The sequence below is a fragment of the Solea senegalensis genome, linkage group LG1, assembly GCF_019176455.1.
Source record: "Solea senegalensis isolate Sse05_10M linkage group LG1, IFAPA_SoseM_1, whole genome shotgun sequence".
NCBI classification, from domain to species: domain Eukaryota; kingdom Metazoa; phylum Chordata; class Actinopteri; order Pleuronectiformes; family Soleidae; genus Solea; species Solea senegalensis.
Window position 1 is genome coordinate 16,046,398 of NC_058021.1, and position 16,602 is coordinate 16,062,999.

The 16,602-nt window shown below is 42.4% G+C and overlaps 1 protein-coding gene across 3 annotated transcripts in view; it reads right to left on the reverse strand.

Annotated features, from left to right (window-relative positions):
- Positions 1 to 16,602, reverse strand: part of agap3 (ArfGAP with GTPase domain, ankyrin repeat and PH domain 3) — a 114,053-nt gene that overhangs the window by 21,745 nt on the left and 75,706 nt on the right. For all 3 annotated transcript variants that reach the window (XM_044053522.1, XM_044053570.1, XM_044053437.1), the window contains exons 10-13: positions 15,926 to 16,030; positions 14,027 to 14,198; positions 7,901 to 8,050; positions 2,268 to 2,423 (exon numbers count right to left, since the gene is read on the reverse strand). In XM_044053522.1, coding sequence (XP_043909457.1) covers positions 2,268 to 2,423; positions 7,901 to 8,050; positions 14,027 to 14,198; positions 15,926 to 16,030 — 583 coding nt within the window. The remainder of the gene's footprint in view (positions 1 to 2,267; positions 2,424 to 7,900; positions 8,051 to 14,026; positions 14,199 to 15,925; positions 16,031 to 16,602) is intronic.

Here is a 16,602-nt window from a genome sequence, read left to right on the forward strand (position 1 = left end):
ATACTGTAAAGCAAGGATGGGTAGGGCTTTCAGCTTCTTAAATGTAAATATCGTCTGGTTTTCTTTGCTCCATCTCGCAAAGAAATCATTAAAACTGAATCCTTTAGGTTTGTGGACAAAACAACACATTTGAGAACATCATTGTTTGCAAATGTTATCAAATCAAATACTTGATTAATCATGAAAATAATCAACAGATTGATAAATCATGAAAATAATTGGTTGTTGATGGCCTAAGGATTCTTCATATATGTAATACAAAATTTTAATTTTGTATTATATACATGAAAAAAAAAAATTGATGCTGAATTGCTGCATCTGCGTTCTTTTCAAACTGCAATTTCTATTTCGTTGTTCCGCCCTGGAAAAAGGCTGCTTAATGAGAAAACTTACTTATTGTAATAGATAAACTCCCAAAACTTAGCCAGCAGAACAATGATAAAACTTTCCTAAGTCACACGACAACTGGCAGACCACTCGTGTAACTTGATAATACTTAGGGGCACAGCACTGAACCGTGGCGGACCGGCCAAGTGCAGCCCCACTTATCTCACAGCACTTATCTCCATGATGCTGATGATGTTCCCTCTCGACAACAATGTGGTCAACAGACCCATTCAGACTTTAAAGAGCAGCTGTCAGAGACCATGATAAAAAAGCATAATGATTATAAATGCTAGGCCCCATTTAGGAGGTGTCAATGCCATTGTTGTTGTTATCCAGCGTATCAATCTTGTTGATTGATCATCGCCCCGGTGACATCAGTTTTATGGCCTCTGAAATGCGTCTCAGTGTTTTCACAATGCCATCCAATTAGGGTACTCAATTCATCATTGGGCAGGGGAATCATTATTAATTGGGTAGAGAGCCGACTGCCACTCCCCTGCTGAGAAGGGCAACGGCTTCTGGAGCTTTTCATACGACGGTAAAAGAAATAGGGGGCTGTGACAGAGCACATTGCAGGGGGCCACATTGAGGTTCCGAACCACATACCGCTTATGTACTTCATAGATGTATTCATCTACAATATAGATAATGACATATTCTTCTTCATGATGACCAGAGAAACCTGATTAGTATGTAGGAAATGTTGACTTCAAAGTGGATGAACTCAATCAGTGTGTTTATAGCCGTTTCTGACATGAACCACGGATGACATGCAAAGGTTTTTTGTTTGTTTTGTTTTTTTGTCGGGACATTCTCCAGAGTCTGCTGTTGACAGATGAAGAACACAGCGGGATATGGACTGAGTGAGACTATAGACGGTATATAAAAACTGGACATTGTCGGGTGAAGACAACCTGGAAGTAAGAATATACTGAAAAGCCACCAGGGGGCAAGACATTGGAAAGGAAGTCTTGATTTACAACAACAGTAAACATTTTCCTGAGGGGATAATGGTCTCAATTGCTAGTATAAAGTCTTCTTTAACAAAGAACATGATGTCAATATAATAAATGATGTTCCAATGTAGAGGAAAATAGATGACAAAGTACAGCACATATGAGTGGACACCAGTGTGACTGACAGCTGATATAATCCAGCGTGTGCCTGGCGAGACGTCTGTGAATTTCTGATTGCAAAACCCTCGCCATGGCACCGGTCAAATCACAAGACTTGAGGATTCAAAAGTGGGAGCTCAGATTCTTCCAGGTGATATCGCGAGCTTTTGCCACTTGAGTGAGATGTGTTCACAGCAAAGAATCTCCAGAGGATCCAGACATTGGATCAGCTGTGGATTCTCCAGAGTATATCTGCTGCATCTCACCAGGACATCAACCAGAGAATCTCTGGAGTGAGTGACTTCTGTGGACATTTGTGTTCACACGTGCAGCACCCAAGTGAGTTCAGTTTATGTCTGACTGCAGCGTATGATTGGCATACTGAATATTTAATTCAGTTACACAATAAATAAATAAGGGCACAGAAATAAGATTGGGCACTTTACACTTCCCTCTTCATTTACAGAGGGCCCTTCCCTTGACTCTGATATTCACTGAGTATTTTACTGTTTCCCAGTTAAAAAATCACTGATTTCCCAACAGTAAAAAGGGCTTGTTGTGTAGGTTTCTCCGCACCAGAAATAAATGAAAATCACGTGTGGGTGCATCATAATAGATCTGGAAGTGATATTTGTCCACGTACTTGCACTCCCAGGAAATTAACCTACATTGATAGGTGAATGTTTGGCCAGTTAGGCACCTGTTCTTTCCCGCTTCAGAAGTTTTGGTCATTTCAGTACTAGTGCAGCAGTGCAAGTTTTGTACCTTCATTGCCTGCAGATAAGCCATCTGGCTTTGTGATGCCTGTGCTCTTTTTCCGTCTGTGTTTCTTGCGGTTGGCATGAGGAGAAGGAGGCGGCTCAAGTTTAGGACTCGTTGCGCTGCCGACACTGGAGTTCGCTGGATCGCTCATGCCATTGGCTGAAAAGAGATGGATAGGGGAAAAAAAGCATTAGTGCTTCATGTTAATAGTTTGCAGTTGAAATACTAATTCACTGATGGGTTAGTAGTATAAGGAGAATCAAGCTTTGTTTGGACAAACTGAATACATAGGAATGAAGAAAATTCAAATGAGCATTTCAATTGCAAGTGAAGAAACTGTAAATTATTAAAGCGTCATGCAAAACTGGGGCAGCTTTGGCACTTTAAAAACAGTGTCCTCACGAGTAAGAGTTGAAAATGTCTCCAAAAGTAACTGTGTGACTCTGGCACAGGTATGGGGCTCTCAGTGAACAAATGGTTACCTAAGTTAGCCCGCAGCAAAGCTCTCTATATGACTGTCAGAGAATGACAGGGGGCTAAGAGCTGGCTTTGTTTCTTGTAAGTGATTTTATAAATGTGATATTAACCTGTGCTACCGTTGGGCAAAGGGATAGAAGGCATCGGACGATAGGAGGGGGGTTGTCAGCTTGCCATCTCTCTGATTTCCTGACATTTGACATCACTTTCCCTTCTCTCCCCCTCCGGATGCCATTATGAATCTGCGAGTGGGGGCCAGGGGCCTCAGGGAAGCAGGGAGGGAGGGCCAGTAGATGGGCCCCATATTGCTCTGCTCTTACCACCCTGTGTGGTGCTGGCAGCCTCCTCCATTGTCTCCCATCAAAAGCTCATTGTAGTGTGGCAAACTCCATTCATTTCCCTGTGCACCGTCCCAGCCCCAGGGGTGGAGTGCAGGAGGACAAGGGGCTCAGGGATTATTGCTGTTGTCATTGCCAGTTGCACATGCTATAATGTGAGGCACTGTGCCATTAGCCAGTGTACAACATTAGGCCTAATTCGGTCATTACCTTTAGGGAGATGGGGCTGTCTTGGAGGACTAAGATGGGCTCAGCAGGGGACTGACGATGCTAACATGAGGGAAGAGTGGAGCTTAGAGGCTCGGGGATGCATTGTTTGAACATGGGCAAAACATAGGAGGCAATACCTGAGACACACATAACTATGTCCATACTTAGATTTAAATTCACCATTATGACAAAGATGATAACATTGATGTTGTTACTGGGAAACTGACCAAATCCATTTAAAAAAAAACCACTCTAATTTGTCAGATGCCATGAGACCATGCTTTACAGTAGCATTAGTATTTCAGTAAAAGAAAAAAAAACGATGATATATTACTAAAAAGTACTAATATTGATTATATGTCGTCACATTAATAAACATAACACTGATGCTTGGGCTGCACTACATACATGGAGCTCTCTGGTGTTTTGAATGGCAGCACACAGCCACACATGTAGCAGCTCTTAGTCGAGGCGTCTGTTTCAATTTCCCTGCTCTCTTACAACAGCCCCCCTGAGACGAGTCATTAGCTGGCTCAGACAGCTGGGGGCACAGGGGTCCTCAATGCAACCCCCCTCCCCAACCCTCTGCTTCCTCCTCCCTCTCTATCCTAGCGTCTGTCCCGCCAGTGTAGCTCCGTATGGCGGGTGGAAGACTTGAGCTCCAACCTGCCTCCAATGTGACAGCCAGCATTTGTTTAATGTCGCTTGAGGTTAAAGGGGAGGGCGGCCCCTCGGGGGCCCCGACCGTGTCATAAACACCTCTAATTATCAATTTCTGCCCCTAATGTTGTGGAAAATGACCCCGGCCCTGCTCATCCTGCACCTGAAACATATACTGGGTGATATACCTTTCTTTGTTTGCACACATCAGCCTCAAAGTCATACTCAGGTATTGTGAAACAATTTTCTGTAAACTATCAATACAGAGCCTATAATTGAATGTATATTTTGCTTCAAATTTGTAAAATGGTTCTTTCTTGACATTATTTTTACTAGAAAGTCATCCAGTTAAATCAAGTCCAGTGTACTCTTCATAGATAAATCTAGATAAATGGGAGGGTTGCGTCAGGGAGGGCATGAAAATTCTCTTCCAAATCAAATATGCAGATCACTGAAAGAGCAGGTGATCTGGGTTAGTTTCGACCCAGACAGGGGAAAGCTGAAAGGACTCCCATCAGGGATAAAGAAAAAAATCTATTACAAATGAGACCTAACCACGTCTCTCAGTGTTGTGTTTTCTGTCCATAAAGAACTTTCTCTTTAACTTTGACTCAGGACACAAAACTTAATCGTCTGACATTTATCAGGATAATTATCAATATCGACTGATGTAATAGCGCGTTTTTAGCCATATGACACAGCCCTAATTGGTTTATATAATTCATATAAAGTCTGCTGCCTTTAAGTGGTTCTTAGTGGTTCTGATTACTACGTAATTTCTTACAAGTTGAGAATTATGAAGTTGGAGCTGCATTGATTCTGCAAGCCAAGAACTCACTCTGGCATTATTAGCTAGCTATTAGTGCGTATGAGGGCCATCAGGACCAAGCTGGGTAATGAAGCACACTGGGATTAGGCGTCTCTTTCCTCCTCAACCAAGATCACCTGGGTAGCAGAATGGTATCAGCCCAACCTGTGATTACAGTGTATTATACTGCCACCATGGAGATGACAATTTAAACATGTTTCACACTAAAAGCTTCCTGCCTTTACCAATGCCAAACTGAGAGGGGGAAAAGGGGTGAGGGAGAGAGAGAGAGATAAAGAGGGTGAAGAAAAGGGGGGGGGACTCATTTCATTGTTATTCAAGAGGCTTTTGGGTGAGGAGCACTATGATTCCGCCAGCCCCCTTGACATGGCAGCCCTGCCTGTCCTCAATCAAAACCAACAGCTGCAATTAATGGCAAAAATTAGAAACAATCACCGCCTCCCCTTATTATCCTCAATTAGAGTGTACTAATCAAGGCCTGATCGCGCTCCGCTGCTCTCTCCAAACTAAATGTCAAACTTCATTACGGCCTGACGTAGAAATCAAACGCCCCACATGCTATCACCCTCGCACCGGGAGGCCAACATATAAGACACTGTGCCACAGGAAAAGGCTATCTGTGCGTTAACTACCTGTGTCCTGATGTGCAAACAAAACGAAAAAAAAACCCACTAAACATGTATTACCACCACACGTACAACAGTGCTGCAGTGGGGCAAATGTATGACATTCTGTATGTTACTAAAGAAGATCATTGTTAATGTATAATGATCTTCTTTAGTAACATAATGAAAAACAATGGTTCTAAGATCTCTAAAAACGTGGTGACGAGAGTGTAAAACACATAACGCAGTGTATTTACTGAAGTTATTGAAGAATTTTCTGTTGATCAACTAAAGATTTCATTGTCATTGTTTTGTTTCTACATGAATTGAGGACAACTTTCTTTCTTAACGTTCTTATGCAAATCTATCAGCTTAAAGAAAGTATCATTTCAGTTGTTATAATTTAACCATAGGCTTATTATTATTATTATTATTATTATTATCATTATTAATAATTTAATTGTTGAATTACAGACGTATTAGGTTCACAGGTTTATAGTAATGTTCTGACTCTGTGACATTACTCACACGACGACAATGACTTGAGTTACCGTCATCAGCCTTCCAATCATTGCTCATGCGGCTGTTTGAGCCTCGCGCTTTTAATTCAGGCTCAAAGATTGAGGTGTGCGAAGGAGAGCAGGATCTAAACAAGCATCTGGTGCATTAAGAATGGGAGTCTTTATGAATGCAAGCAATAGAAAAATTGGGCCTGGATTTAATCAAAAATCTGCGCTCAATATTCAAGAGACGTTAGTACCCCTGCTTCTGCCAATAGGTTTATAAATGAGGACATTCTTTAAATAATATGGAAATGGTTACATGGCTAAGATGCATTCATTCTCCAGTGAATCATCAATCTGCTGTTTTTGCATCTGAGAATCACATTTTGTTTTAACCTGCAACCTTCACCAAGGATAATGGAGTGATTGGGCTTGGTTCAAGTCAATTCAAATGGCAAAACATGAGCAGCCTTCACTGTGGAACACCCTCTATTGATTATTGGATGCACATTAGGATGAAAGAGGGTCGCATTTCAATCAAGTGTACATTTTCTGACAAACCCGCCGCAGACGCATTCTCCTGTTTTTATTGGGATTCTTCAGTCGTGAGGGGACGTGACAACAAGAAACTGAGAAAGTTTGCAAAGCTGCAAAGACGCTGCTTCCAGTGCTCATTACAAGTGTTGTACTATCAGCACTGACGACGCTCTGATTACACAGGACCAACGCCATATCTATCATTTGACGCAATGTTTCATGTGTTATTTCTCAGCTCATTTGCCTCATTCAAGCTCATTTGTGGTTACCTTAAGAGTAGCATGAAAATAATTGAAGAAAATAGAATAATGAGGCAAATTATGGATTTGATTTAGTTGAGGACTGGATGTTGGTTAATGAGCTATGTTAATACTGAGGGCTTTCAGTTTACCAATCATGAAAATGGGACATTCCAGCCACCTTATTTGTCCACAGCGTAATGCTCAAGGTTTCCTATTTGTCTCCTGAAGACCGGCTGCCAAACACACATTCATAAACATCCACTATGAAGCCTGTTTTTTTTTTTTTTTACCCCACACTCACATAATAACAAAGACACAAACACGCTCTGTGGAAAAAACTCACATGCAAACAGCTACAAAAATATTCTGCGAGAACACACGCACACACACACTCAACGCACAGTCGCGCTCATTTATTTGAGGACCCCACGAATCTAAGTAATTCTGCTTTGGGCATGCTGCTGATGGGAGACAGGGGTAGGGGGTGATGGAAGTGCCTGCGTCCAGGCAGAATTGATCGTTTGGCAGCTCCAAATGAGAGACAGGCTTGTCTGCGGAACCACGAGGGCCATGCAGTTGGACTCCAGCGGCGCTCATAAAGTGCGCTCTTTAAACTGCCGGGGCCCCTGGGAGCCCATGGGGAGGGAGGGAGCCGCCGCCGCGCTAATGAGAACTACCAGAGTGCAAACATGCATGGAAATGACTGTTATTCTGTTGATGTGCATTTAAGTGCTTTTTTACTGCCAACCACAAAGAGAGGGAAATAACTGGTGATGAATGGTACCCCCGAAAAGCATTCATTTTCCCCTTCAGAAGAAAAAAGAGGGAAACAGAGGAGGGGGCAGAGAGTAAGACGGAAGGTAAAGACGGGGTGGGGGCAGACATGCATGGTGAATATATTATCTTATTTCTCTCAACTACAGTGACAAGGTGCAATGTGACACGGTGGCAGTGAGAGGTGATGCATTGCATCGGTAGCAGCAAGTGAACCTACACTGCACCTCCTCTGCGTAACACGCTGCTTCTATCAAAGAGCTGCTGCCAAAAAGGTCACAGCCATCACAGCCCTGATCACCTCATTATGAAAATGAGGCTTGTTTCAACTGTCAGAAATTCACGAAATGGCATCTCCATCAAACTAAACCCCAAGTTTAAACCTCATTTGTTTTAAAACACTGAACTTTGTGGTGCTTATGTCTGAACTGGATGAATGTGCAGAGGGTGGAGTTTCTTACGGGCTCCGCTGCTTGTACTCGTGTTGATGGCTTCATTCCACTGGTCGGCGCTGGACACGGAGAAGGAGCGTTGATGCATGCCGTCTTTACTGCCACCGAATATCGACCCGCCCGTCTGGAGGGATGTACTGCTGTTGGAGTGAGGAGCACCTGGAAGACAAGTGACAGACACAGGCACATTAAATCCCCCGCTTCTTATTTTTCCCACAGCTTTTTGACTTTTTAACTTGGAAGTGTTTTTCTTGGCGCGCGAAAGAAGTGACAATGATGTAATTGCGCTTTTAAGGAGTTTCTACAGCATTTTAATGCCGCTGCCACCTTATTTGTGCACATCCCTCAGTCAAACAACCTCCTCATACAGACGCGTACACACACACACACAAGAAGCCCTCTCCCTCTGCCTCTGCCTCTAATTAGCCCTTAATTAACAAGATACACTCTGAACGCTAATTATCTCGCCTCATCCCTCTGACTGCCACATCGATCTCCACTGGCGTCAGCAGGCGTTCTCTCCCTGACTTCCAATCAGGCAAGCCACGGACGCCTGGCTCTCTTTACTAATTCATGGGCTAGGCTGCACCATGTGAGGTCCTTCCCTCCTGTTCACAAGCAGCCGCTACAACACGTCCTAACTACTCTGAAAAACTCCGTAGACACACTTACAGTCATGTGAAGGGAATCTGATGAACTGTTTAAGCATTAAAATGCGATAAACTGAACGGAACCATGTGATAAATCAAAATGATTAAGTTGAACCTCGTCAAAAATATGTGAAAGTGCATTAAAGGTGATGCCACGGTGATCTCAGAAGACAAAAGTGTGATTGTCAGTGAAACTCATAACATGTCTTGCCTTTGTTACACACATTTACAGGTTGCACTGAAGCAATCAAACATAATGAGGCAAACAGATTTTGCTCTGACCCTAAAAGGTTTTGTTTTCGAAAAACAAAGGGAGACTTCTCCGATTTTCTTCACAATGTGTTTTTTCCACCGCGTAGGTATCACACATCAAGCCCTTTTATTCAATAATTACAAGAGAATATCAGTTTCTGATTGAGGTGACAATAACAGAAAATATAGTGTGTGGGTCGTGTGTAAAGTAAACTAAGCGGCACGGGTGCTTGTTAGGATAATATGTCCTACTCATTATCTAGAGTAATAAGTGTATCAAATTCACATAATCATGTCTAATTAGTATCAGTAATTATCTTGTTGGGCCCAGGAATATTAATCTTCAGGTCCCAGAGGGGAGGGAGCAGAATCGCAGCAAGAATGGGCGCGAGAGCGAGGGAATCATGCTGAGGAGCGCTGACTAAATTAGCATGCTGAAATCAGAGCAGAGGATGAGGAGGAGGAGGAGGAGGAGGAGGAGAGACAGAGTCGGGGAGTTTTAGGGGTACTAAAATTAAAATGTGAAACTTTTCTTTGAGAAAAAGTGATGGATAAATGAGATAAAATAAGCTCTGGACTTCTATAAAAAAAGGCTTCTGATGCCTGTATCATTACTGAATTAAACCCATTTACAAATGTGACCAAATAAACACTAGTGTGTACTGAGTGGCTTTGTTTCCAGCCGTGATCTGAGATTACACACCAGCAACATGTTGCCGTTTAATTAATTTCTCACAACACAATATTAACAAATATCCGATTCTTCTACATTCTTTATTCCCAAAGTTTGTCTCTTTGACACCTTCAAAAAGAGAAATTAAAAAAAAAAATACGAAATACACCTCATAAACTACAAGGCAACTTCGATTGATATTTAAAATTCAACAATCACGTCTAATTGTCAAATTGGATGCTAATGATTAATGAATTATACATGGCTGTATCCATTAGTCCCCAGAGACCACTCCTGCATAAAGGGGAGGATAATGTAATTACAGTGGAGAAATAATCAGCTGGTGGCATTAAAAGAGCACTGTACACTGAACGCAGATATAGCCAGCTAAAGCTCTGTGTGACCTTTTTAATGTGATGACACTGTAGTGGACTGCAAGTGCAGTTCAGCTCTGCACCGTATTGTTTGCGGCTTATGAACTGTATTCCCAGGTCAGATTTAATGGCTGGATGTTGCAGCTGCAGAGACCGAATACAGTGATTTAAAAATATATATATAAATAACGTTTCAATACAGCAAAATGATTTAGGAGATGATTATGTGCAGACATGACAGGAAATAAACATATTGTTGACAAGTTTCCTGAGGCTTCTTGAATCCGACCTGACTATGAATTATATCTATAGCATCTGTAGATGATTTTTGAGGTGAGCAATTTATAAATAAAGAATAATTGTATGCTTTGTTTAATGTGAGCATTTCCATTTTCTGCTACTTTACACCATGCATGGTCTCCAAGTGATTTAGGCACAAACACAAAACACTAAAACTGGCTAACATCGGAATTGATATTATATTTAATAATGACATAATATCCCATTAACATTTTAAAGTTTTACATTTAATAGACTGCTTTAAATTGTGACATGACTATATCTAATTAAATAATGGATCTGAATACATATACTTCATGTTATAATTATAATAAAAACAACATAATAACTAGCAGAAGAAAAAAAGTGTAAATTGTTATTTTCTTGTAGAAAATGGACACAGTATATTTCATAGTCACCTCCAGCCCATTTCTCATTAATGGAAACTCACAAAGAACCAACTCTAATAGTGAGTATTTCTCGCTGACAGTATCATCACGTGTATATAGAGATAACAAAAGCCATATAGTAGTGTGTGCTGCAGGCTATCTGGGGCTGGGGTGTTAAGTAGAGGCGATGGATTAGCGGGGAGCAGCGCTGCCTTGCTTCTCATTTCTCTTTAGGCCGGGCCGTCAGTGAGCTGATGAGCCGTGACGAGGCCTGACCCCTCCGTGGAGTTGTTGCCATTATGTACAAGTAGTGGGATAATGAAGCATTCATGCTAATGTGGGCCGGGCAGCACATCATCTGCTGCTGTGTGTAATCCACCACCATCATCCCAACCACCGCCCAGACGCACCCCTCCATCCCTGAATTATATACTGTAATTTCACACAATATATGCATCAAAACAACTTTACAATAATTACTTCACACTTGTGCGGGGCATACGACCCCTGAATCCGTATCTTATTTAAATATACACTGACGTTATTTCACTTTCTGACTCAATTTACGATTTTTTTTCCCCCCCTCTTCACTTCAGTTTAATGTAATGTAAATTAATTTGTCAGAGCCACACAACTGCTCTTATACTACAGTGTCACTGTGGGGGCGACAACATTTTGATGCAATTTCCACAGAAATGAAGCTGGGTAATATTCAACGTGGGAAAAAAAGAAGAACGCAGTATTGAGAGCACTTGTGCATCTCACTCTACGTGTTTATGTATAATACCTATTTGTCTGCATTTATGGCGCAGAAACTAAACTAAAAGTTGGATGTTTAGTACATCTATCGTCACGGCAAACAACCTTGCACCTGCTTCAGTCAGTGCGACCTCAGTGGCCGCTTTATTTTAAGTTTTTAATCACAGCTCAAATGATGACACAAGGGATCTCAGGACATATTATATATCGAGCACATCTAAACTCTTTATTTAAATATTATTTGCTGAAATCTACCATTTTCAAATGAGTTAAAAACTCTACAATTTAACTAATTGAAAGCTGCTTTAGTGTATGGAAACTATGGCAACTAGTCAACAAATGAGCAGAAAAGTGGACACACCTAAAATTGCTGGATTAACATAATATCTAGTTTCTGGCATTGAGTGACTAAGCACTACAAATGTAAATGTATGTTACACACGTTCATTTGTTCCTTAAGTGCCTTACGAATGAGGCACAGCTGAAGCCTGAATGATAATTCAACAATCACATGTCTCGTCTTGTATGCATTATACTTCATACAAGACACTGTATGCCTCCAATCTTTGAGGGTATCCGACAGGAATCCACAGATTTACAAAAGAAAAACACCCAGGGCAGATTATATGTTAAAAAAAAGCTGTGGTGCAGAGTGAGGAAGCTCTTCTACATGCTCAACTCTCTCCCCCGCTCACAGGATTGATTAAAAGCGACTGGGCCCATTAATACTTTGACACAATGTATCTGTCGCTGGTGACACGGCAGGATGCGTGTTAACAGGGAGGATCATATTTAAAATGGTTCCGCTCCACACCCAGCAAAGGAATTAAACCTGGCCGCTTGGCAAACTCCTGGGCGCATGCGTTCTCTCATTTACTCTCCGTCTTCTTCTCAACCTCTCCTCTTCATCTTCCCAGCAACCCCATCCACTCCACCCCTCCTTCCCTCTGTCACTATCCCTCTTCTCCCAGTGATTATAAAGGTCTTTAGAGCTAAGGAATGAATGAATTACCAAAGGCAAAGACAAGGCTTGTGATTTGGATGCCGTGAATAAAAAATTATCCCTTTGTTCCCTTCATCAATTGCATGTCTAATGAAATCAAAATCCCAATCGCATAATCAGAAGAGGGTCCTCCACCCGGAGAGAGACCTGATGTGATTTGTAACCTTTCTTTTCCTAAGTGGAGATTAAGGCAAATCTCCCTCACATTGTTCCCTGATGCACAAATGGATGGAACGTGAACATCTTAAATTTGTCATTGAGGCATCTTGTCCAAGACATGAACATGAGGAGAAAATAATGGTTTGCAGAAGAAAAAAAGAGAGAAAAATCAAGGGAGAAAACAAACCCGTTGGTACAAATTTCCCAGAACCCCTGTGTGGCCTGTTTTTCATGCTCCCTTTTCTGCCCCGATGACTCCACTCAACCCAACACTCAAGGTTAACAGTTTGTGGGATGAAGCAACCTCGATCCAGTGTCCTCTGCTGTGTAAACTCCTACATCTTTCTGATTTTGAGTGATTAACCCGTTCAGCAGTGGTAGAACTTTGGCCAGGTTTAATAGTAACTGGCCTGGACAGTGCTAATGGTCCCCGCTGACCCATCTCTGGCACCGTACCCACACTCTGACGCTTGGATGTAGCCTGAGCGATGGAAACACTGTGCCCATTTCACAGCTGATGAAGGGCCCCACCTCTCTCTGGGGATCACTTTGCTAATTAGTATTAATTACTCTTAATCCTAAACCCCCCAAATCCAATCACTGACTTCCACTCTTCACACCCGCCAGACTCCGCTGGCACCGAGTGCTGGGAGAAAAAAGGGCGCTATTTATAAAAACTGGTAAGGTGGAGGAACTCTGGTACGAGGGTCAGGACCAGACTGTCTTTGATACTGTGACCCGCCTTCAACAGAGGGTGAAAAATAACTAGGTCAGTGTCATAACAACTCCACACCTTGAATGTTGTTGTTTTTCTCAAATACAGACGTGCGATTTAAAGACAATTCCCTGTATGATAATTTAGAGAATTAATAGATTTCCTCAAAGATGATCATTAAGTCATCATTGTGTATAATAATATGAGGCAGCTAATTTGCATGAATGAAACATATCAAAAGCATATAATTAACCTGTTGGGACCCATTTTTATGAATAATCGCAAACAGACTACATAGAAAATTAGCACGGTAATGAAAGACTCATTGAATAACCATTACACGACGTACCGCCGACTGCTTTTTTTTCACACTTAGTAACACACCGAGTGAATCAGATCCCCGTTTACCTGACACGTCTGTCCTTTCAGGTTATGTTTATGTGTAACTCACTTCAGAACAACAACTTCAAGACTTGACAAAACACACACAAATGTAACTAAGACAAACTACATTTGGATGCTTCTACAAGCGTCATTTGCATAAATCTCAAGCTATGGTTGGATCGAATGATTATTTATTAGTTAAATAATAAAAGATCACCATTTCCTAACACTTTCAGGTTACGTGTCGTGGCGATAAAATGCTAAAAAAGCTCATACCACAAAACTAAAAGCATCAAATTATTATCTTGAATCATCAACTTATTCTTATTATCAGAATTACAGATTTGCATTAAACTGATTAATCCATTCATCACTTAGACGTTCTTGGCTCTTGGAAACAGACTGATGTCATGTACGTCAAATAAAATAAATGCAAAAGAACCAAAGTTTCATTCATGACATTGGCTTTTAGTCTTATCCGGAGGCAGTGGTGTGTACCTGTGTTTCCTATGCCCAGCTGCAAGGTGCTGCGGTCCTTGGTCAGCCCGTTGGTTTTGGGACTCGCCGTGGGTGCGACGGTGGCCACCGCTCTCGGTGGTCGCTTCCCGGGAACCTTGACTGTGGTCCTCAGCAGGTCGATCTCTTTCCCGTGCACATTCTGCATGTAGTCCTGTGTTAAGTAGAGAAATGAGAATAACAACGGTAAGTGTTCTGCAACTCTACACATGTTAGAGTCCAAATATTCCAGCTCTTTCACTGATTATACACGGCGGACCAACACAAATCCAGGAATTGTGGAAGGAAAACCCAACTACGAGACCATTCAATTTCCATCACCATTAGTCACAACCCACCTTAGACCCTCCACTTAGGCTGTGTGATAGTGGGAAAATTATTGTAAAGCCATTATACATCACCTGTGCCCACGCCGTCTCTGCAAATAGCAAGATGTTAGGCTTAATGTATGCAAACATTCTCATTCTCTTTCAATTTGGCTATTTGATTTGGTTTAAAGCGACTACCGCCCAAATGTGGGAAGCCAAGGTGAAAATCGTTGGGCTCAGCAGAAAAAGACCCAGATAGAGGCAAGCTCGGCCTTTGCCGTCCCCCCACCGGCTCCTCTGCTTTATTACCGTGTCATAAAGCACTCATTTCTTTCCCAAGCCTCCTCGCTAATTACCCAGTGAGCGCTCTCATTTCATTTTATTGCTGGAATTAACAGCCAGATCGAAGCGTGCAAAGCTATTAAGATGTGTGATTAAGCCACATTCAATTAGTTTCTACAAACAATTTAATTGATGTAGCAGATAGAATTAACAGAAGGTGATTGTGTGGATGGCTTGGCTGACTGCGAAATTAAAGGTTCCCCTCTTTCACTCTCAGTCTGCCTCCCTCCCTCCTTTCTTCTCCCCTCAATCGCTCTCTTCCCCCTTTTCTCTTTCTTACTCCTTCTCTGCTCCACTGCTCCAAATGAGCTTGAGCTGTTACCGTGCTAATGTAACTGTCTCCCTTATTTCACCTTTCTCCAAAAGTCAACAGATTCATAGATTCATAGATTGTCCCGGTGACCCGTAATAGCTGTAATGATCGAGAGATAGCCCGTTCAGTCAATTACATACATCACTGTAGCACAGCGCTGCTCTACTAATAACTGCTTGTAAATTAAACCACTAACACACTGTCAGTGCAACAAGGCCACAAACAGGGTTCACGTCTAACTGTTGGGCTTGTGATAAAAGTTGCAGCCGTCTCATTAGACACTGGACGCTGCACACATCTTTCATTTTTTACCTGGCGACGCAGACCAAACATACCAAATATTGGTGGGTATCAAAGTGATTTCTGAGAGTGACTGGCAACGCCGAGTGTGGCGCCAGGCTGTGCGCTGCCAGCCAGCCGAGTGTTTAAGAGGTATTAGCGGCCCAGCGGGATTCTGACAGAGATGGATGTGGGAGGCTGGTCAGGCTCTGCTGCCATGCAGTGAGAACCATTATAAATACACGGCAGCATGGAGTCCGGGCGCAGCGGGCACACAGCAGCACAGCCATGTCTCCATTAGCCGGCGCTGGGGATGTGCACCGCGGGGAGTCAGAGATGACCACTAGGACACCGGGCTTTTTTAACACGAGGCTTGAAGTCACAGGTTTAGCTAACATTGCTGATGTACATCCGCAGACAGACTATATGGTTGAGATCCAGTTCGCCACAGCAGCGGCTGTAAATGTAATCGAATCAACAGAAATGAAACCGCCCGACATTAAAACCTCCGGCAGTACCCTCGAGTGCAAACAGTGGTGCAACAAACACATAAAGGCGATTGAAAAAGAGATGGGGAAGGCGTGTGGGGTAGGTGTGTGTGTGGGGGGGGGTGCGGGGGTGGCGGAGGTTCACACTCACATGTAAACTGGGGTGGTAAGTGAGGACGCCATTATCACACAGTGTGACATATTTCTTTTTCCACTCCTTGTTGAGGGATTTGCCACTTCGCTTCAGAAGGATTCCCTGTAAGAGACGAGGCATCACGGTGAGCATATGCTCCTCTCAGAGCAGCATGGTGGATGATATGAGCCATTATGGATGTTAAATACTATAAAATGGCATCGTTATTGTCGTTATCACACACTTGTTAGGGTGGTTACATGGAATTCTTTCAGTGCGGTGAGGCAAACAAACAAACAAACAAACAACATGTGAGTGATAATTACAAGGCAAGACATAAAAATGAGACCCGTTCATTGTAATTACATCCTCTCACAAACACTCATTCTTTACTGATTTTACATATTATATTACATTTTAAAACATTTTTCATCTTTATCATGAATATCATGTTTGATTGTTCCTCAGGCTCAGTGACCATTCAGAGAGGGAGACAATCCAATTTGCCAAACCTCCTCCCTGCATTCATACACATAACCTGCTGAACTCTGAAAGACCTCTCAATCCTGGAATTAGGGAGTGTGATCTCCGCTCTTCAAAGCCCACTCGGGTCTTATTCTATTCTACTTTATCTTCTGAGGCCTTTTAGGGCCTCAGAAGGTTGAACTTATCTGCCGAGTTAATCCACTGGTAAA